The 21,602-nt window shown below is 45.0% G+C and overlaps 1 protein-coding gene across 4 annotated transcripts in view; it reads left to right on the forward strand.

Moving 5' to 3' along the window:
- The first annotated feature begins 5,562 nt into the window (after positions 1–5,562).
- The window catches only part of ZDHHC5 (zinc finger DHHC-type palmitoyltransferase 5), a 33,395-nt gene continuing 17,355 nt past the window's right edge, over positions 5,563–21,602 (forward strand). Inside the window, exons 1-3 of one of the 4 annotated variants that reach the window (XM_003826416.5) lie at positions 5,563–5,943; positions 9,782–10,956; positions 20,196–20,317. In XM_003826416.5, the coding sequence (XP_003826464.1) occupies positions 10,853–10,956; positions 20,196–20,317 (226 nt within the window). In that variant the 5' untranslated portion in view covers positions 5,563–5,943; positions 9,782–10,852. Of the gene's footprint in view, positions 6,164–9,781; positions 10,957–20,195; positions 20,318–21,602 lie in introns of all 4 variants that reach the window. The other 3 variants (XM_055094356.2, XM_008951830.6, XM_063608181.1) reach the window with 3 other exon arrangements.

Consider the following 21,602-nt stretch of genomic DNA (forward strand, 5'->3'; position numbering starts at 1 on the left):
GCTGGGATTACAGGTGTGAGACACTGTGCCCGGCTGTGAGTTCTTATGATAGTTCACCTTTCCTCTGCACTTAGGTAAGTAGATGGTAAATCTGCTGTCAGTGCTGGATTTACTGTGGGGAGTTAGAGGCTGGTGATAATCTTGGAATGAGATTTCATATCTAATCATTTTCCAGAGATAGCTCATTTTCCTTCCAGTACAGCTATCCTTGTCTATTTGATTGGAACTAGGCCCTAAGTTAAAGTGTAACTTAAGCTTTCAGGTGGTAAGAAACTGGGAAAGCCCATTCTTTTTGATCTCTTGCAAATGACTGTTTGGTGTCCCTGGTTTGCACTTGGATTACTTAAGTATCTGATGCCATTCATCCATTCCTTCTTTTCATAAATGTTTACTGAGGACCGACTGTTTGTCAGGAGCCACTGTAGATGGGGAACAAGATAGACAAAAGTTTTATGGAGCTTACATTATAGAATAAACAAATTTAAAAAGGCAAGTGCTATGCAGAGACTTAAATTTGGGGGATATGAGACAGAGTGACTGGAGGCTACTTTAGATTGGGTGGTCAGGAAAGGCCCTTCCTGAGCATACATTTTGGGCTAAGACTTGAATGGCTGTGTGAAGTCTGGGGCAAAACCTTCCTGGTGAGAAAAAAACTGCAAAACCCTAATAAAGGAACAAGCTTGATGAGTTTGGTGAAGAGAAAAGCCAGTGTGGTTGAAGCTTAGTGAACCAAGAAAGACTGTACAAGATGAGGCTGGAGGGGGCAGCAAAGACCAGATAATGTAGGGCTTTTGTAAACCAGGGTGAAGAATGGATTTTTTGGCCCAGGTGCCATGGGTGGTGGCCATGCCTTTAACCCTAGCCACTCAGGAGGCTGAGAATCCCTTGAACCCAAGAGGTGGAGGTGCAGAAAGCCGAGATTGCATCACTGCATTCCAGTCTAGGTGACAGAAGGACACTCTGTCTCAAAAAAAGAAAAGGATTTTTTATTTCTTTTTAAGAGATAGGGATCTCAGCCGGGCGTGGTGGCTCATGCCTGTAATCCCAGCACTTTGGGAGGCTGAGGTGGGTGGATCACTTGGGGTCAGGAGTTCGAGACCAGCCTGACCAACATGGTGAAACCCCATTTCTACTAAAAATGCAAAAAAAATTTAGTCGAGCATGGTGGCACATGCTTGTAATCCCAGTTACTTGGGAGGTTGAGGCAGGAGAATTGCTTGAACCCGGGAGGTGGAGGTTGCCGTGAGCCAAGATCACGCCACTGCACTCCAGCCTAGGCAATAAGAGCGAAACTCTGACTCAAAAAAAAAAAAAAAAAAAAAGAGATGGGGGGTGTCTCACTATGTTGCCCAAGCTGGCTTTGAACTTCTGGGCTTAAGTGATCCGCCCACCTTAGTCTCCTGAGTAGCTGGGACTACAAGCTTATGCCACAGCACCTGGTTTAAGAATGGATTTTACTCTTAAGAGCAATGGGAACCAGAGGGGAGGGGTAGTTAAGTAGAGTAATTATTTGATCTTTTTTTTTTTTTTTTTTTTTTTTTTGGGGGGGGACAGAGTTTCATTCTTGTTGCCCAGGCTGGAGTGCAATGGCGCAATCTGGCTCAGTGCAACCTCCACCTCCCAGGTTCAAGCGAGTCTCCTGCCTCAGCCTCCCGAGTAGCTGGGATTACAGGCATGCGCCACCATGCCCGGCTAATTTTGTGTTTTTAGTATAGATGGGGTTTCTCCGTGTTGGTCAGGTTTGTCTCCAACTCCCGACTTCAGGTGATCCGCCCGCCTAGGCCTCCCAAAGTGTGGGATTACAGGCGTAAACCAGCACGCCCGGCTGATCTCCTCCCTCCCTTCCCTCTTTCTTTCTTCCTTTCCTTTCTTTTCCTTTCCTTTCCTTTCCTCTTTCCTCTCTCCCTCCTTCCTGCTCTCTCTTTTTCTTCTCTTTCTTTTTTCTTCTCTTTCTTTTCATTCTTTCCCCTTCCTTCCTATTCCTTTCTTTCCTTTCCATCCCTCACCTCCTCTCCTCTCTCCTCCCCTTCCCTCCCCCTTTCCTTCCCTCCTTCTGAGTTTTGCTATGTTGCCCAGGCTAGAGTGCTGTGGCATGACCTCGGTGCACTGCAACCTCTGCCTCCTGGGTTCAAGTTATTCTCCTGCCTCAGCCTCCTGAGTAGCTGAGTAGCATGCACCACCATGCCTGGTGAATTTTTGTATTTTTAGTAGAGATGGGGTTTTGCCATGTTGGCCAGGCTGGTCTCGAACTCCTGACCTCAAGTGATCCATTCGCCTCGGACTCCCAAAGTGCTGGGATTAGCCTGGCTGATTACTTTAAATTTTGAAAAGATCACTGCTTTGCGGAGAGTGGGTTATCGGGCAAGTGTAAAAGCAAGGACAGTAATTAGGAGAGTTTTGTAAGAGTGCAAATGTGAGAAATGGTGGGGGATGAAATACTAGGGCAGCAGAGGTAGAGCTGGTGAGAGGATATTCTGAAGGCAGGACTTCATAACGGAGTGGTGAGGAAAACGATGGAATCAAGGATGCATCCTGGATTTTTTTTAACAAGACACACTAGGTTAGACATGAGATTGGGAAAACTCAGGGAGTTGTCCCCCTCAGGGACAAGGGAAACTCGAGGTTTTTGGCAGTGTTAAATATGAGCTATTAATTGTCCATGGGTGGCGGAGGTTGCAGTGAGCTGAGATCGCGTCACTGCACTCCAGCCTGGGTAACAGCAAGACTCCATCCCCCAGCACCAGAAAAAATGCAGGAGCGAAGGAGATAGGATCCACAGCACAAAGGGAAGAACTACCCTTTAACACATACAGAGACATTTCACAAGGACAGGAGGAAAGACAGCAGTATTTAAACACAAAGAGGTTGACCAGGAGCAGTGGCTCAGACCTGTAATCCCAGCACTTTGGGAGGTCGAGGCAGGCAGATCACTTGAGCTCAGCAGTTGGAGACTACCCTGGCCAACATGGTGAAACCCTAAAAACACAAAAATTGGGAAATGCATGTTCTAGCTTTCTGTGTGCTTAGGTGCCCATGCTACTGAGGGTCTAAGTCCGGGCAGCCGAAGAGTGTGGTGAGCAAGATGAACAAAGATGCGCAGATGAGAGAAGCCATTAACATATTAAAGTAATTTAAAGTTTGGGTGGTCTGGATATCATACTGTTTTAGCCTAGATTTTACTCTGGATACTTTTCAGAAGTAGCTGGCACTTTAAACCATATGTTCTATTAAACGTTCTTTCCAAGAAATATCTTGAGTGATCCCAAGGAAAACTGGACAAGTGGAATCTCTGTCTTTCAACTTTGGGATAGTGATTATACCTCTGTTAGTGCTCATCCACCTAACAAAGCTTGGCAATCCAAGCTAGTATCCCAGGGGAGTTTAGTTTGGTTGGATGGTGGAAGACTGATTTTTTTTTTTTCCATTTAGCACTGTCTAGCCAAGAGATACCACTATTTACAAGTTCTTAGACAGCTGAAAGGAAAATAAAAATGCCTAATTTGTGGAGGAAATCAGGAAGTCTAAAAATCCAAGAAAAATATTGCAACAGAAAAATGAAAGCTGACTTCATCTTAAAGAAACATGGCTTACAGGTAGAAAATGCCAATATCAGGCCGGGCACTGTGGCTCACGCCGGTAATCCCAGCACTTTGGGAGGCCGAGGTGGGAGGATCATTTGAGGTCAGGAGTTCCAGACCAGTGTGGCCATCATGGTGAAACCCCATCTCTACTAAAAATACAAATATTAGCCAGGTGTGGTGGCACATGCCTGTGATCCCAGCTACTCAGGAGGCTGAGGCATGAGAATTGCTTGAACCCGGGAGGAGGTTGCCATGAGCTGAGATCGCGCCACTGCACTCCAGCCTGGGTGACAGTGTGAGACTCCCTCTCAAAAAGTAAAAAATAAAATATCAATATTGTATCTTCAATAATTTACCTTTCATATGGTCTAAAGAGGTTTTTGTTTTGTTTTGAGACGGAGTCTTGCTCTGTTGCCCAGGCTGGAGTGAAGTTGTGTGATCTCGGCTCACTGCAACCTCTGCCTCCCGGGTTGAAGCAATTCTCCTGCCTCAGCCTCCCGAGTAGCTGGGATTACAGGCTCCCCCGACCATGCCCGACTAATTTTTGTATTTTTAGTAGAGGGAGTTTCACTATGTTGGCCAGGCTGGTCTTGAGCACCTGACCTCGTGATCCGCCTGCCTTGGCCTCCCAAAGTGCTGGGATTACAGGCGTGAACCACCACGCCAGGCCAGGTCTGTTTTAAAAATATAAAGTCGTTATAAAGAACTCTCAAGTGTGTTGCAATAAATGCTGGATTGACGCTGTTAACAAGAATAAACTAGAACTTATAATATATGCCATGTCAGAGAAGGAACTAGATTCCAGAAAACAGAAGGTAGTTCTCTTTTACCTTACTGCCTAATGCTAGTGTCAGAACCACAGTAAAGCCAGCAACATTTGAGACCAAACCCGAGGACAGTCCTCAGGATTTTACAGGTGAGGGGCCTCGGCTTCAGGGAAGTGGCTTGTGAAACACCTTTTTGAGGGACCATTATGTAATAGCCAGAGTTGCTTTCGAAAAAAGAAATAGCCTCGAGCTGAATGGGGAGAGAACACGGGGCATTGCTATTGGGTTCACAGCTGTCTCGGGCTAATCAGGGCAAAGCGTAGCACTATGACCTATGCAGAGTTAGCTCGCCAGGGACAGTAGCTATTCTAGAGAACCTTTTGCTTTTAGCTTTGTATTCTAGGATTGGGTGAGGTGAGGGATGCGGGCGCCCATCCCACGTGTGACAGTGGGAAACTAATGGAATTCAGGGAGTTCACTTCCCGGCTCGCACTCCGGGGGCGGGAGGGTGCTGCCACCGCCTCAGGTCGCGCGCTCCTTAGGCTTCCCTCTCACGGTTAGCGCTACGGCTCCAAGGCTGGCGCCTGCTCTTCTTCATCTCCCTCCCCGGCCCTTGGCAGGAGCCTCGCCCTACATTGGCTCTTCAAGTCCGGGCGTCCCCTTCATGTGGGAGACACAGCCCAGACCATTCCATCGCCCTGGATTCTGCCCGGACCAGCGACCTCGCCGGACTGAAGATTTCTCCAGCAAGATTGTTTTAAATAAAGTTTTTGCCATCAAAAAAAAAAAAAAAAAAAGGAGATGGGAAGGAGAAGAGGGAGGCCTAGTCGCCAAATGGTTGGCCAATCCGCCGCGAAGGGGCTGAAGCAGGAAGCGGCGATAGTCGTCGGTAATTGGCTGCGCTGGAAGCCTGTCTGGACTGTACCACCTCAGTAGGAGAGGGGTTGCTGAATTCGAGAAGGTAGCTGCTTGCTTTTGAGTACTTGTAGTACACACACATAATTCTTTTCTTATTTCCGGGGGTTTTTGCTTGGATTCAGTGGGAATACAACAGGACGCAGGAGAAGGGAAGACTCGCCTGGCCATTTCCTCATTCCTGACTCCTGTGCATTAGGCCAATCCTTGTCTCTTAGTTGTCCCCGCAACCCCACGGCCTTACGTGCGCGCTCTCGTCTTCTCGCGTGCGTACGTCGTTGTGTTGCTGCAGCCAATCAAGCCGCGAGGTCGCCGCGGTCGCCAGGGTTCGCGCGCACGCCCCAGATCGGAGTCGGGGTGGGGGCTATGGGTGAATGGGAGAGTGAGCGGGGGTGGGCGCGGCAGCGCGAGCCGCATGAATGAGACAAACGTGCGCCGCGCGAGACGTCGCGCGAGCCCGGACTAGGGAGCCAATGGGAACGCTGGAAGGGTTCGAGACCCGGCACTGAGGGCAACGGCCGCGCGCCGGCTCCGAGACGAGCGACGCCTGGCGGGAGCGCGCGGCAGCGGGGCGGGCGTGTAGCGTGCGGGGGCCGCGCGCTGCTTCTCTGAGGCAGGACGGCACTGCCGGGAGGCGGCGGTGACAACGACGGCGGTGGTGACGGGCACCGGGCTCGCGGGTGAGTGCGGAGGACACCGGTCCCTGCGGAACCGGAAGTGCCGTACCAGCGAGGTGGGAGGGGAGGGTGACCTCTAGGGAAGGGGGACCGAAGACGGGGAGGGGATTAAGGCCCCATTTCTCCTCCGGGCCGGGTCTTCCAACCGCGGCGGGACCCGTGGGCCCTGGAAACGGACGACGAGTAGAGGCCGGGGATCCACGACCGCCAGGGCTCGGAACGGGTTAGAGACGGCCACTCAGCTCGAGACCGCGGTCCCCGGTGCCTGGCGCCCAGCCGCCGCCCCTTCCGCCCCCGGCCCTGCGCCCTCGGGCTCTGCGGTCCCCGCAGCCCGCTCTCTCAACCTCGGTGGGCCTGGCCGCCGTGGATTCCTTCTTTTCGGTTTCAGCGGTCGTCAGCCCTGCCCCAACGGGTGATTCTCCTTTCCCCAGTCCCGTGGTGGGGACCGGGTGCTGTTTCCCTTTTACCGCTCTGCGGTTCGAGTCCCTCTCTCCACTCTGCTGATACTTATTTTGGCTCAAGCTTCATCCTGTTACCTGTTCTCTCTCACCCGTCCGCTTCCTCCTCCTACCGCCACCAGCCGAGTGCTCCATGCGTTTAGTACTTTGTACTTTTTAAAGTGGAGCCCGAATGCGTTTGTCAATATTTTACCTATATTTGGGGCAGGCAGGTGGAAAGTGTTTTACCCACTTGGCCAAATGAAACACTGAAATAAGAAGTAAGAAAGTTGCTAAAAGTTATGAAGGCAGTTGTAGGATCACATATACGTTATACGCTAGACTATTTTTTGCCTTGGATTCTTCACTTCCTGGTTAATGCCATCTTGACCAAGCTGATCTAACATTTGCATATCATCCTTCTATCTCAGTATACCTCTGTCCTGGATCAAATATCTTCAGAATGCTCATTATCACCCATTGTATAAACTTAATGTTTACAAAATTATATTGCCATGTATTTTGCTACCTCGGTATATAATGATAACACCCACATTAAACTTCTTGGCTCTTTCTCCCATACCTTGACATGTGAATTATTCCATGGTACCTCCATTACTGTGCATTTAGATTTACTCTATTGTACTGTTACACCGCTTATTTCAACAAAAAATAGTTGTGTTGTCCGTGGTACTGCTGGTATCCACCTATTTAAGGAAATACCTGTATTAAACCTTATTAAAGCCTTCAAACCACATATCCTGTATTGTTTGTTTTACATATACATATTTCCATTTAATAGTTTACTCTGTGCCTCAATATGGCATACATATTACTTTTTTTCTCATTTTTGAGACGGAGTCTGGCTCTGTCGCCCAGGCTGGAGTGCTGTGGCTGCTATCTTGGCTCACTGCAACTTCCACCTCCCGGGTTCAAGCGATTCTCGTGTCTCAGCCTCCCTAGTAGCTGGGATTTCAGGCATGCCCCATCACGCCCTGCTCATTTGTTTGTATTTTTAGTAGAGACAGGGTTTTGGTATGTTGGCCAGGCTGGTCTCGAACTCCTGACCTCAAATGATCCACCCGCCTCGGCCTCCCAAAGTGCTGGGATTACAGGCGTGAGCCCCCGTGCCCAGCTGGCATACATAGTCTTGTATACTTTTTTGATACTAGTATGGATTCAAACTGTTGACTCTGATGAACCATACTCACCCTTGTGGTTTCATCCTAGTATCTGCAGCACATTATTTTGCTAAGAATTGGTTCATCTTTATTTATACCCAATAAATTCTTAGGTTTTTGATTTCCCTTCTACTGTGTAGCCCCCAAGCATCTCAGGTGCTGTTCTCTTTTGTATTCCCAGTATTATACTCCCAAAATTGCATGGCCTTTCATGACTCTGTATTACTATGTCAGTATTAGTCCATGTGACTTTTTTCCTGTGGAAAATATATGAAATAATATATAGTATCTAAATGATATTCTACTCTAGATAAAATTTAAGTAGTATAATTTTCCATCTTTTCTAGTCTTTGGGATTTTGAGGGAAAAGTTTGCTTTAATAGTACGTATTGGCTGGGCAGAGTGTCTCACACCTGTAATCCCAGCACTTTGGGTGAGGAGGCAGATCACCTGGAGGTCAGGAGTTCGAGACCAGCCTGGGCAACATGGTGAAACCCCATCTCTACTAAAAATACAAAATTAGCTGGGTGTGGTGGTGCCCTCCTGTAATCCCAGCTGCTCGGGAGGCTGAGACAGGAGAATTGCTTGAATCCGGGACTCGGAGGTTGCAGTGAGCTGAGATCACACCATGCACTTCAGCCTGGGTGACAGAGGGAAACTGTGTTTCAAAAAAAAAAAAAAAAAGTACATATTGTCTACAAATCAAGAATTTGCTTTTGTTAACAAAGTTACTGAGGCCTACATTCCAAATGTTAGTTAGGCTTCCATTCCTGTAGGAAACTGAGAGTTAAATAATCATTAAATCAGGGACTAGAGAGGATTTATGTTTTCTAGGACTATAACAGTTTCTTAGAATCTTTTGGCGCTCACTGTATTCTAATACTGCTGTTTGGCCCTCTGAAACCCTAATTTTAAAGAGAGAAATGAATCATAAGGGAAGGCACCTTTGCCTTCCATGCCATAGGTGAGAGAGGAAGTGATACATTATAGGGCACATTTATATTTTGTTATCTGAATCTTCTGATTTTTTTTTTTTTTTTTTGAGACAGAGTCTTGCTCTGTTGCCCAGGCTGGAGTGCAGTGGCTCACTGCAACCTCCGCCTCCTGGGTTCAAGTGATTCTCCTGCCTCAGCCTCCTGAGTAGCTGGGACTACAGGCGCCCGCCCGGCTAATTTTTGTATTTTTAGTAGAGAAGGGAATAAAACTACTTTCTTTTAAAATTCTAACTTAAAATTTTTGGCTTGCAGATTCCAAGTTATCATCTCTGGGCAGGTAGTGGATGAAAAGGTAGAAAGGGTTTGTGTCACCAGAGGGGCATGTGACCTCTTGAGTTCTGAACCTGAGGTGATTCAGTGGAATGTCCTCGGGCATTCTGTAGCCTTCAATTTTAAAGAGTGGGATAAGGGACTGCGTCACCAGATAATGTGAGTAAAGTGCTTTTAGATCACCAGATGAAAAGCATCTTATAAAATCCCAAGGTGCTGGTGTTAGTTTGTTATTGTCATCAACAGAAATAATTGTTACTTTTAATCATATTGGGGCAGGTGGGGCTCAGTTACCTTAGGCCAATATAGGAATAATAAACTGTTGAGTTGGGAAAAAAGAACCAACCCTATGCTATGCTTATTCAGTTTCTCATAGAGGGCATCATGGCTTTCTCTGCAAGAACATTTCTTACCCAGTGTTCTAATGGGTGATTCCAGAAGACCAAAAATTCAGCTTCTACCTCTTCAGGATTGTAACTAAAAAGCATAGAGGAGCAAAAGAAACACACAGAGAAAGAAAATGAGACTTGCTTTCCTAATTTCGAGGTTAATTTTTTTCTTTTTTCACTATAACAATAAACACTCTTCTTGTCCAAAGAGAAATCTTTGTTCTAGGACTGCCCTTCACTGCTGTGCCCTTGTTTGTGATTTTGATATTCTTGGTATTTGTTACTACCATCTATGTCAGGTGAGATGGGCCCCTTACAAGAGCTAGTCCTTTGATGTCCTTTGGCCAGGTGAAGCCATGTTCTGCTTCCAATCTGAACAGAGCAAAGGATTCTCAAGTCAGTTTTCCTCTGAATTCAGAGTCCCTTCTTACCCACATACATGTAAGTGAAATGGAAAACAGTCTTTCTTTCAGAAAGTACTTTTTAACAGCAGCCTGTGGAATTTTAGCCTTGGTGTCTAAGAAATACCCTGAAAGAATTCTCTGATAAAGATACTTGTTTTTCTCCAGGTGAGACACAGTAACCCGGTTGAACTCTGCATCTGGAAAGCTGAAGACTGAAGAAAGATAAGAGACATTGACTAGTCTGGAAACAGGGACATCTTTGGAACTTCGTTTTCATCCACAGTAAACTTTTGAAGTGTCATCAATTGGAATTGATTTCTTCATCTTATTCTGCCTATTGGGAAGAACATGGCTTCAAGGATTTTAAGTTTCCCTTTAGTTTTACATGAACTTTGTAGGAAACAGAGCCCTTAAAGGGCTTGGGAATAACAAGAAGAGATTGAAGACAGAGAAGCTTGCCCTGTTTTCCTTGCCCCTTCAAAGAAAAGGATTTACAGCTCAAACTTACAACAGCTGTTGTCCAGCTTTAGCCATCAAGAGAGAAATAAATTAAACCACCATTGCCAGACTACAAGCCCTGGTGAAGTCAGGGTGTGGGAGTGGTGGCATTGAGAAGACTACCTAAAAGAGACAAAGACTGCAGTAAACAAAGCTCCTCTTTAAAGTTGGAAGGGGCCTCAGGTTCCTTCTTGGATTGAAATAGAAATAGAAACACAGGGCACACCTCTTTTAGGTGCAGCTCACATTTTATGGGAACTGTAGTCGTGGAGGTACTGTAGTATCTCAGAAGAATTTTTCTTTGCCCAAAGTTTTTTTGCCATACCCTGATATTCTCTCCTTCTTTTGAAGACCTGCTTCCATCCATGAGCTGTATCTTGATCTGTCTGACTGTCCATGTTTTCCACCTGCAACCATTTGCATGTGTACAGCCTACTGTTTGTCTCCAGTTTTTAAACTGTACAAGTTGTGTTTCTTAATCTTCCCTTCTGCCTTGTTCTGGGGAGGTGGTTATTTATCATTTGGAATCACCTTTCCCCCTCCCATGTGCTTTCCTTCATTTGAGATCTTTTGACCTTTGGCTTTATTTGGGAGGGGGAAGGGTGATAAAGTTTTCTGTTTCCCTGGTTTTCTTTTGTACTCCTCTCTGTTGCTTCCCTCCTCCCATTTTCTTGTCTGTTCTGCCGCTGTGTGGGCCTGGGCTATGCGGCAGGGCAGATTTCCCATCAGAGCTCCAACATGCCCGCAGAGTCTGGAAAGAGATTCAAACCCAGCAAGTATGTCCCGGTCTCTGCAGCCGCCATCTTCCTAGTGGGAGCTACGACACTCTTCTTTGCCTTTACGTGAGTTTTCTCCCAGCAGGGGTGTTTGGGTGGGTGGATACTCCATGGGAAGTGAGGAGATAACGCTTTCTCTTGAGTTTTGCAAAGCCAAGTGACTGAGAGGGCTCAGTGTCTGGTACAGGTAAATCCAAATCCCAGAGACATGTAAGAAAAATGAGAAAAAGCCTGTCCTTTCAGTCGTGTTATCAATTTTACTTCGCTGAATCTTCTACCTACCCTTTCCTCCTTTATTTTGGAATCATAGAAGTCTTCATATTTTTCTACCCAGCTCCATCATTAGATGATCCTAAGCTAGGAAGGAAGTGGGAGGAAACCACCAGAGAGGCTTAAAGCAGTTTAAGCAGTCAATTCTATGAGAAAGAGAACTAGACTAGACTAAAGGCTTTTTTTTTTTTTTTTTTTGGAGACAGCGTCTCTTGCTCTGTCACTTAGGCTGGAGTGCAATGTCGTGGTCTCGGCTCACTGCAACGTCCGCCTCCCGAGTTCAAGCGATTCTCCTGCCTCAGCCTCCTTAGTAGCTAGGATTAAAAGTGCCAACCACCACACCCGGCTAATTTTTTTATTTTCAGTAGAGATGGGGTTTCACCATATTGGCCAGGCTGGTCTCAAACTCCTGACCTCAAGTGATCCATCCACCTTGGCCTCCCAAAGTGCTGGGATTACAGGTGTGAGCCACCATGCTGGGCCGACTAAAGCCTTTTTAAATGCTAATGGCTTTTTTCCAGGATGTCTGAAACAGGTTTGAGATTGTGGAAACTGAGAGTACTGGAAAATTTCAGAATTGATTTATAAGATACACCAATGAGAGAGTTTTGGCTTTTAGTGCTACCCAGATGGTTTTCTTTGTACTCTTAAGAGCAGAAGCCTGGAGAAGTGAAGGCCACTGAGAAAGGAAAGGGTAAGTTGTATTTGGGAAGAGAGTCCTAAAAGAGTTCCTTTATGTTAGTTTCTGCCGAGGGAATGACAGTAATTTTCCCATTACTTGGTTCTGTTGGGAAAAGCAGTTGGTATGAAAAAATTTCCCATTTAGGATCTAGGATCTGCATCATTCTCGCTTTGATCTTCAGACTTTCTTCATTTACTTGTTATTGGAAGAGACTGAGTGATTTAAACCTTCCCTTTTTCCTCAGTTTTTTTTTTTTTTTTTTTTTTTAAGCTCTTGACCATCTGGAAGGCATCCTTGCTGTTACCTGTTTATAAATTAACATGTACCAGGCTTCTGAGCCTTATACTGTTGAGTCATTGATTTAGTGCTCTAGTTGCAGCTCTTGGAATCATCAGAGCATGCTGGATCTTCTGGGAAGTTACTTTGTCATGGTTCAGGCTCAAACCTAGTTGTGAAGTGTTATTCAGAGCAACATGAGGTTGCTGGAAAGAGGAAGAAGTGAATTGAAGTGGTAGGGAATAAAAACACTTGGGCTCATTGAAGTAGAGATTGTTGGGGTGGAGGCAATTATACACAGAAATTAAATCTGAGGTAGGAGGGAAGGAAAACTCCCCATATTTAGCTTTAGAAGCCGAAAGATATTCTGAAAAATGTGGGTCACATTGTCTAAAGAGTCAGCAAAGTAATACTGATGTATTTCTCTAGTTTTTAAAGAAGGAGAGAAAGAATCACTATCTAAGGCATGAACACCATCCTACTTCTCACCTCCTCTGAAGCAGAGAAGTTGTAGATTTTTTGGTCCCCAGCTCTGAGCTTGAGCATACCTGCTGGAGTCTCTCAAGGATCTAGAGACAGTGCTGCTTTTCTCTGACTTAATATTTTCTTCATAACCTTTTCCTCTTGCTTAAACTCAACATGTTCAGTGTTCTGTCCTTCTTCATACATTTACTACCAGAAAGAGGAGTGAGTCTTTGGTGTCAGAACTTGTTTTGGTTTTTGCTAATATGGCCAGGAAGTAGAATCAAAATTTTAACTAAGGGACATTTATATTATATCTTAGTATCCTGTAGCAATTTTGGTTCTGGGTCAAGAGGGGTATGTACAAGACCAGTTTGACACCCTTAACTCTGCTCAATTGGGGAGGGTCTATTTTCCTTTAAGAGGCAAAGCCTTTGGAGAAGGAAATTGAGGGGACTAAGTGATTTCTGTCTTTCAAGCTCCCTCTTCTTGAGATAGAGCAAGCAGAATCCTTGTTTTTAATTTGCTAATCTGGAACCATTGAAGTGTTTGACTGGTTATACCAGTTTGCCTACAAAGAGTTGTCCTGACATAGGCATTTTCTCAACTGATAGTTGAAGCTGTTTAACCTACTTTCTCATTCCCTGGTGCCAGTAAAGTAGGAGCCCTCCTTATTCCATGGTCTCTTAGCTCTAAGAAAAAGGATTTTGGAGGACAATATTGACCTTATTTGGAATTATTGCCTCTCATCCAAAGTTAGAAGAACCCTAAGTCGTAGCTGGAGTTCCTTCCCCCTGGCGCTAGTTTCTACAGGACCAATTTCTGGGCTCCATCTTTTCCTAAGCATCTCCTGTATTCACCTTGTGGGGGCATAAACATCCTGTTTATCTTACTCTAGCACCTAGCTCGGGTAATTCTGAAATTCTCATCTCCTCTTCTCCATCTGACTAGAGTATTTCCTCTGTAAGCATATATCTGGGCTGAGGCACCACTGTTCTTAAAAACTATCCTCTCATGTATTTTACCTCTTTCGAGGTTCAGTTCCCTGGAGAATCCCCTGTTTAAAACCATACAACCTAAAAAAGAGTTCAGGGTTTCAAATGGAGAGGCAAGAGGAAAACTCTCTGAACTAGCTCCTATGTGGGGCTGTAAATCTGTAACTACTCTATCATCCTCCTATTCTCTTCACTAGGCTACAACTAGCTACATTATTAGAAGCCCCAGGTGAGAATTACTTTGGGATATAGAGGAATGTGAGTAGGAGGGAGAGTCCCTTTCAGGTAACAGACATAATTAGTGGAGGCATGTAGACTTCAACTAGTTAGGAACAATTTACCTTCCATGTTTCTTTGTTAAGTTGGGGAAAGCTATGAGCAGCAATTACTAGTTGAGTTTGCATCAAAGAAATAGTGATCTGCCCCAGAGAATCTTGAACAGAACAGTTCAGGCCTTCCTCCTGGAACTCTAATCCCTCTCATTCCCTGAATTTGTCCAGCACTAAAACTAAGGAATGGTGGGGATCCTGTCTTAATTCTTCTCTGTTTTCACTATTTGGGAGGGAGAGTGTCTGCTGAAGTAACCTTCTACCTCCCAGTTAGTTACTAGACTTCATTTAGGATAACTACTTGGATGCTTATCTATCTTAGTTTAATCTTGTTTTTTGACTGGCAGAGGGGCAGTCCTAGGTAAGTGGGATAAGCACTCTTTGGGGGAGGTCAGGAGATTGATTCTGGTAAAGTCTGTTAACCTTTGTGGACCTAAGTTCTTCCTGTTTACAGTGAGAACGTTGACCTACAGCAGTTTGTTTAAGCAACATGACCCTTTTTCAAATGAAATCTTATATACAAAAAAAAACCAACATAAAAATTAGGGCTGCTCTGGTTCAAGTGAGGCTGGCATATAGAGCCCAGCCCCTTGGTATCGCCTCTTTACCCTGTAGGATCTCCTGAGACCTAGTGCTCCTGGTAACACCATTTCGAATCACTTTGAATTGTATCTTGTTTAAAGTCTCATCAAACTGTGAATTAGTCCAGTTAAGGTCTTATTTTATCCATTTCTAAAGCTGGTGGGAGGGGGCAGGATAAGATCTCTGCTTCACGTGATTTTTTTTTTTTTTTTTTTTTTTTTGAGATGGAGTCTTACTCTGTCGCCCAGGCTGGAGTGCAGTGGCGCGATCTCGGCTCGCTGCAAGCTCTGCCTCCTGGGTTCATGCCATTCTCCTGCCTCAGCCTCCGGAGTAGCTGGGACTACAGGCACCCACCCCCACACCCGGCTAATTTTTTGTATTTTTAGTAGAGAAGGGGTTTCACCGTGTTAGCCAGGATGGTCGTGATCTCCTGGCCTCGTGATCTGCCCGCCTCAGCCTCCCAAAGTGCTGGGATTACAAGCGTGAGCCACCACGCCCGGTCCCTATTTTATCCATTTCTAAAGCTGGTGGGGAGGGGGCAGGATAAGATCTCTGCTTCATGTGATTTTTTTTTTTTTTTTTTTTTTTTTGAGATGGAGTCTTACTCTGTTGCCCAGGCTGGAGTGTGGTGGTGTGATCTCGGCTCACTGCAACCTCTGCCTCCTGGGTTCAAGCGATTCTCCTGCCTCAACCTCCTGAGTAGCTGGAATTACAGGCGCCTGCCACTAAGCCCAGCTAATTTTTGTATTTTTAGTAGAGTTGGGGTTTCACCATAATGGCCAGGCTGGCCTCAAACTCCTGACTTCAGGTGATCCACCCACCTCGGCCTCTCAAAGTCCTGGGATTACAGTCGTGAGCCACCGCACCTGGCCACTTCACGTGATCTAAGGGAAGGATAAAGTCAGAGTTGTATGGAAATCCATGATGGTCTTTTCAGGCTCCCATCCATGATATAGTTTGCGGCTTTTCAGTTTCTGCCTCAGTCCTCTTCCAACCCTTTTACCCACAGGAAGTTGGCCGACCTCCATGGAGTTCTCTCTGGTCCCCCCTCCCCCGTAACTGCAGAGGTATTAGCACCTGATTTGAGTGGGAGCAGCCTTGTGATTTAGCACATTAATGGAGCAGTGGTTGTGCCTTTTCCTTCTCACATTGTTTTCTTATCCAGGAATAAGTGCCCAGGTCCTACGTCTCACATTCAGCTGGTTGAAAGTCTGGGTACCACAAATCAGGTGTTTTAAGAGAAACTGGGTTGCCCACCTGTAAAGGGAGAAATTGTTTTCTCATGGAATCTTGAGGAAAGGATTTCTAAATGAGGATCCCCATGGGCAGGAAGTGGAACATTCATTTTAGCTTTCTCTCATCAACAAGGAACACTAGTCATATGCTCAAGCAATATGCTAGGCATGGGCAGAATGCATAGACCTATTCTTTAGGAGCTTAGTGTCTCTGTTTTAAGTGTCCTTGAATTCCTAGTATTTCAGATAGGGGAAGGTAGAGGTGGAATAATTGATGATGATGATAATGATGGTGATAGTTAATAATGTTTTCTTTTGTCTTCTGTCCACTGAATGCTCAGTATCAAACCAGCTAGTTTAAAAAGAATTCTAGCACTTTGGGAGGCTGAGACGGGCAGATCAGGAGGTCAGGAGATCGAGACCATCCTGGCTAACATGGTGAAACCCGTTCTCTACTAAAAATACAAAAAAATTAGCCAGGCGTGGTGGCGGGCGCCTGTAGTCCCAGCTACTCGGGAGGCTGAGGCAGGAGAATGGTGTGAACCCGGGAGGCGGAGCTTGCAGTGAGCCGAGATCGCGTCACTGCACTCCAGCCTGGGTGACAGAGCGAAACTCTGTCTCAAAAAAAAAAAAAAAAAAGAATTCTAGCGGCTGGGAGCAGTGGCTCATACCTGTAATCCTAGTACTTTGGGAGGCTGAGGCAAGAGGATCGCTGAGCCCAGGAGTTCGAGACCAGCCTGGCCAACATAGTGAGACCTGTCTCTACAAAAAATAAGCAAAGTCAGCTGGTCATGGTGGCATGCACCTGTAGTCCCAGCTACTTGGGAGGGTAAGGCTGAAGGGTTGCTTGAGTCTGGGAGGGAATTTTAGCGAGCCAAGCGTGGGTGACAGAGCGAGACCCTGTCTCAAAAAAAATGAATTCTAATATCTTTTGAATGAAGATCTTTCTCCTTCATTCTCATGTTTGTACTATGTAGCTGAAGTAACAAGGTTGGAGAGTTTCATGTGGATTACCTAAGGCCTTGCATAGAGAAGTATTAATTGAGGCAGGATTAAAATCCAAAGATTCTTGACTCCTACTTTGTGTTTCTTTCTAAGAACTTAACCATTTTTTTGTAACAGGATGCATTAGGGAGTGCTCTGAAACAGGGTTTCAGGAGTGTGGATATTGGAATCCATTCTCCCAATTTTATTTATTTTTATTTTTTATTTTATTTTGTATATATATTTTGAGACGGAGTTTGGCTTTTATGCCCAGGCTGTCGTGAAGTGGCGCGATCTTGGCTCACTGCAACCTCTGCCCCCCGGGTTCAAGTGATTCTCTTGCTTCGCCTCCCGAGTAGCTGGGATTACTGGTGCCCACCACCATGCCCGGATAATTTTTGTATTTTTAGTAGAGACAGAGTTTCACCATGTTGGCCAGGCTGGTCTCGAACTCCTGACCTCAGGTGATCCACTTACCTTGGTGTCCCAGAGTGCTAGGGTTACAGGCGTGAGCCACCATACCTGGCCCCACTCTGCCAATTTTATTTGGTCTTGAAAATAGGAGTGCTGAATGGATGGGCAGAAGAACCCGTTCTACCTGAGATGGTATAGGTCTGGTAGTCCTGTCAATGAGTCAGCCAGCCTTCTGGGCTGTGGCCACTCCCTAGGCTTTTAGAGCTTTATGATTATTGCCATAGTCTAAGGACGAGCCCCAACAACTCCTGTTCTGAGCTCTGGCCTCATCTTCCATCAAAGGCAACAGATTCAGACTGGCCACTTGGGGTGGTCACCTAGGAATCTGGCAAAGTACCATAGCAACGGAAAACCTCTCCTTAAATCAAGCAGAATTTGGGATATGGCAAGAACGGGCTCTGCTCACACATGCCTCTCCTTGGTGGGGTGTTCCCTTATAGTGCTGATTGGAAGCAATGGTTCTGTGAATCTAGGAGCAAATATTGTCCATGAAGTTGTTATTTGCATCATTTCTAGATTCTGGCACTGTGGGGGCAGACTTTATTTTGGCAACAGATACTGGAATTCCATTCCAGGATTACACACTTTATCTGGACCAAGTTGATATCCAGAAGGTTGTAGGGTAAAGTTCATCATCCAGGGATAGGTTGGCAGGATCCCCAAGAAACTGAGTTGCTTTGCTTAAAAATGAAACTGGCTGGGCATGGTGGCTCATGTCTGTAATCCCAGCACTTTGGGAGGCTGAGGCGGGCAAATCGCTTTGAGCTCAGGAGTTGAGTCCAGCCTGGGCAACATGGTGAAACCCTGTCTCTACAAAAAATTAGCCGGGCGTGGTGGTGTGCATCTGTAGTCACAGCTACTCAGGAGGCTGTGGTGGGAGGATCACTGGAGCTCAGGAGTTTGAGGCTGCAGTGAGCTGTGATCTTGCCACTACACTCCAGCCTGGGCAAGAGAGCGAGACCCTGTCTCAAAAAACAAAACTGAAGAAAGAGTCGAGTCAGAAAGATTGACATGGGCCTGCAGGAGGTTTCATATCTTGTTCTTACTCTCATTAGTTTCTCTCAGAGATGGAAACTAAGGTGAATATTTCTTTCAGAAGCTCAAGAGGCCACAGTGGCCAGTTGTAGGAATGAGACTTTTAAATCATGGGCACCTCAGTGTTCTAAGGATTTAATTTCTTTTTCCCTTCTAATTATCTTCCCAGGCTGTAGGAGTCAAGTGAGTCACCCTTTCTCTTCTTCCCCAGGCGGAAATTGAAGTGACAACTTAGTACTAGGGAGGGGCTCTGACCTGGATGACTGGTTTTCAGTTTCTCTCCCTCCCTCTTAAGGAACCTAGGAGGTCAGGCTTTGGGGTGAGGCCGTGCAGGAACTCTTCTTTTTGCTTATATTCCACTCCAAACCCTGCCAATGTATGGAGACATCTTTTCTGAACCAAAGAACTCATAGAGGAAGAAGCTTCCATGGGGGGCTTTCTTTGAGGATAGTATAGAACTATGACTGAAGGTCTGTTTAGTCCCTAAAATTGATGCCCTCGCTCCAGCTTCATTATTTTGTCTTCTAATTGTGTACTGACATATCAAGAGAACCAAACAGCAAATTGATATTTACTATCTGAAAAGCCTGGCATATAATAAATACGAAAAACTTTTCAAAATGAATGGCTGAATGGAATTTGAATAAATAGATGGTGGTGGTAAAGATTTGTGAGATGCTTTGTGACAGTTTTGTCTCTTACCTTGATTTGCTTGTATCTCGTTAAGGAACTGAGTTCCTCCAAACTGCTCTGAGTCAGTCTCAGGGCTGTGCTTTTTGTTTTGGTGGGTGCAGATACCTTTTCTTCACAGAATCCCAGACTGCTGTGGTTTAATTCTCTGGAATCATACGCTGTCTTGTTCTCCTGTCCTCTTCTTCCTTTCCTTCAGTGAGTTCTTCCTTTGCTTTGACTGGTTCAGATAAAGGGGGCAAGGACAGATGCTGTCCTCATTCTGGAGATTAAGTTCTCAGCCACAAAGTAGATTAGAGTATTTATCCACTGTCTTGGTAGTGGGAAGTTCTCCCTGAGCTGAGACGAGAGTATTTGATACTACTGACAAAAAAGTAGCACATCAGGTTCTTCCAAAACTTCCAGCTCCCAGGAAATCAGCAGAGAAAGGAAGAGCTCTTGAAGCATTCCTACGTAGATTCAAATCCTGAAAGAAACTGAGTTTAATTCTGGACTAGAGAATTGTTTTTTTGATCAAGAAAAGTTACCTTAAAGCATATCTCTTGAGTTGACTGCTGTGGAATACTGGGTATGTTTGGGTAGTTTCTTTTTCCTACAAAATTGAGGGCTTCTTTGGTCTGATAGTCTCTCTCCTCCCCCATTCCTGCTTCATTTTTAGACATCAAAGGGTTTACTTCTGTGTCTTGATATCCATTCTCATCTGTGTGTTTTAAAAGAATTTCCCAACCTTAAGAACTGGCCTGTAGTTGAGTAAACTCTCAGGCATATCCAATGCAATGAAGATACTTTAGGCACTTATGTGGTTCAGTCCCCTGGCAAGGGGGAGGCGGGGGCTAGAAAGGTAGGTGGTATCCCATGCTTTGGGCCAATGTGCAGGTCAGTGGGACATAGCTGGGATCCAGAAACCTCAGGCTGCTCCAGAGAAGGGAGTGTAGCTGATATCATAGTCAGTACCTGGTTCTCATGTCTGGTTAGAAAGGAGATAAGGACAGATCTCAAAACATGTGGCAAGATCCACAGGGTAGGAATGAATCTGAAGCACAAAGACCTTAGTGCAACGGGTTAAGATGGGAGAGATTCTGAGTCTTGTACTTTTATCTAAAGTGAGCAGTTCCCATAGGAAACTAGACTCACTTAGTGGGAAAGATAAAGATAATAATTTGGGATGGCAAAGGTAAACCACACAAGATTTATCTATAGGTAAGGGGCTAAGTCTTTACAGATTTTTGTATGTATGGTTCGTGTCCAAAATATTAGAGGCAACCCCTCATTTTCTTTATTGTCTGTGCAGGTGTCCAGGACTAAGCCTGTATGTGTCACCTGCAGTGCCCATCTACAATGCAATTATGTTTCTCTTTGTGTTGGCCAACTTCAGCATGGCCACCTTCATGGACCCAGGGATTTTCCCTCGAGGTAAGATCTGCTTCTCTCTTAGAAGCACCTTACACTGCCTTTGAAAAATAATGAGTTGGCCATACGCAGTTGATCTTGGGCCTTAAGAGTCCTGGGATTTTGGGATATGAAAAATAATGATTTGGGCATACGCAGTTGATCTTGGGCCTTAAAGTCCGGGGATTTTGGGATACTTTTATCATTTTCTGATGATGAAAATCAGGTCAGGGTCTTTAGGAATATATGTCATAACTTCTAGTCCTATGATTCACTTTGGGTCAAATCTTTGAGTTTTAGTGATTTGTTCAGCAGAAATTTATTTAAAGCATATGGGTTGGATGCTATTTTTAGGTACAGTAATACCCACAGTGAATTAAGACAGTTATGACAGTGTGATGCAGACTATAATGGAGGCAAGAGCAAGGTTCTGTGAGAATACAAAAAATTGAGAACAAAGAAATATGAGAACATATTTTGCCCAAATAAATTGGGGAAATGCTGCTGAAAATAGGTGGGAAAGACTTTACCAAGTAGAATATAGGAGGGAAGGGCATTTTTAGGCAGAGGAAACAGCACATGCAGAAGCTTGTAGCCATGAAATGGCAAACTGAGTGGGGCTAGAGGATGTTATGCATGGTGTGACCAGAGGGATGGGAGGTAAACCCAGAGCCAAATTGTCAAGGACTTTACATACTAAGTTAACTAGATCATACATTTTCCTTTGGATAGGAAGAGGTCTTTAATTGGAGGACTCAACATCAGAATTCCTTTTAGAAAAATAATTCTTGTAAGAATTACAGCTACCTTTTGGGAGGCTGTGGAAATAAACCAGATGAGAACTTGAATTCAAGGCTGGATTTACAGATTTTTTAGTAGTAGACTCAGTAATTTTTCATGACTTTTCATGATTTTATTGGGCAAGAGAGAGAAAGTGGAGGAATTATCTAGAGTAGTTTCAAGGTTCATAACTGGGAGATAAGTTGGATACTGATTTTTATAAACCTGAATATGAGATACAAGAATGTCAAACGGGTTTGGAGGGAAGACAGAGAATAAATACTCTTAGACATGTTGAATTTGATATACTTGAGTCAGCCAGATAGAGTTACCCAGTGGGCAATTGAATAGTCAGTGTTGAAGACCTTGATTTAATAATCTTCATCCATGTGGTATTTCAAACAACAGGAGTAAGATTGTCCAGAGAAAATACTGTGAGATTATGAAAGAACTGAGGTTAGACCTGATCAGCACTGACATTTTTGTAACGATCAGAGGAGGAGGAAGAGCCATGAAGAAGGATTGAGTA

This window comes from Pan paniscus, chromosome 9 (assembly GCF_029289425.2).
Source record: "Pan paniscus chromosome 9, NHGRI_mPanPan1-v2.0_pri, whole genome shotgun sequence".
Lineage (NCBI taxonomy): Eukaryota > Metazoa > Chordata > Mammalia > Primates > Hominidae > Pan > Pan paniscus.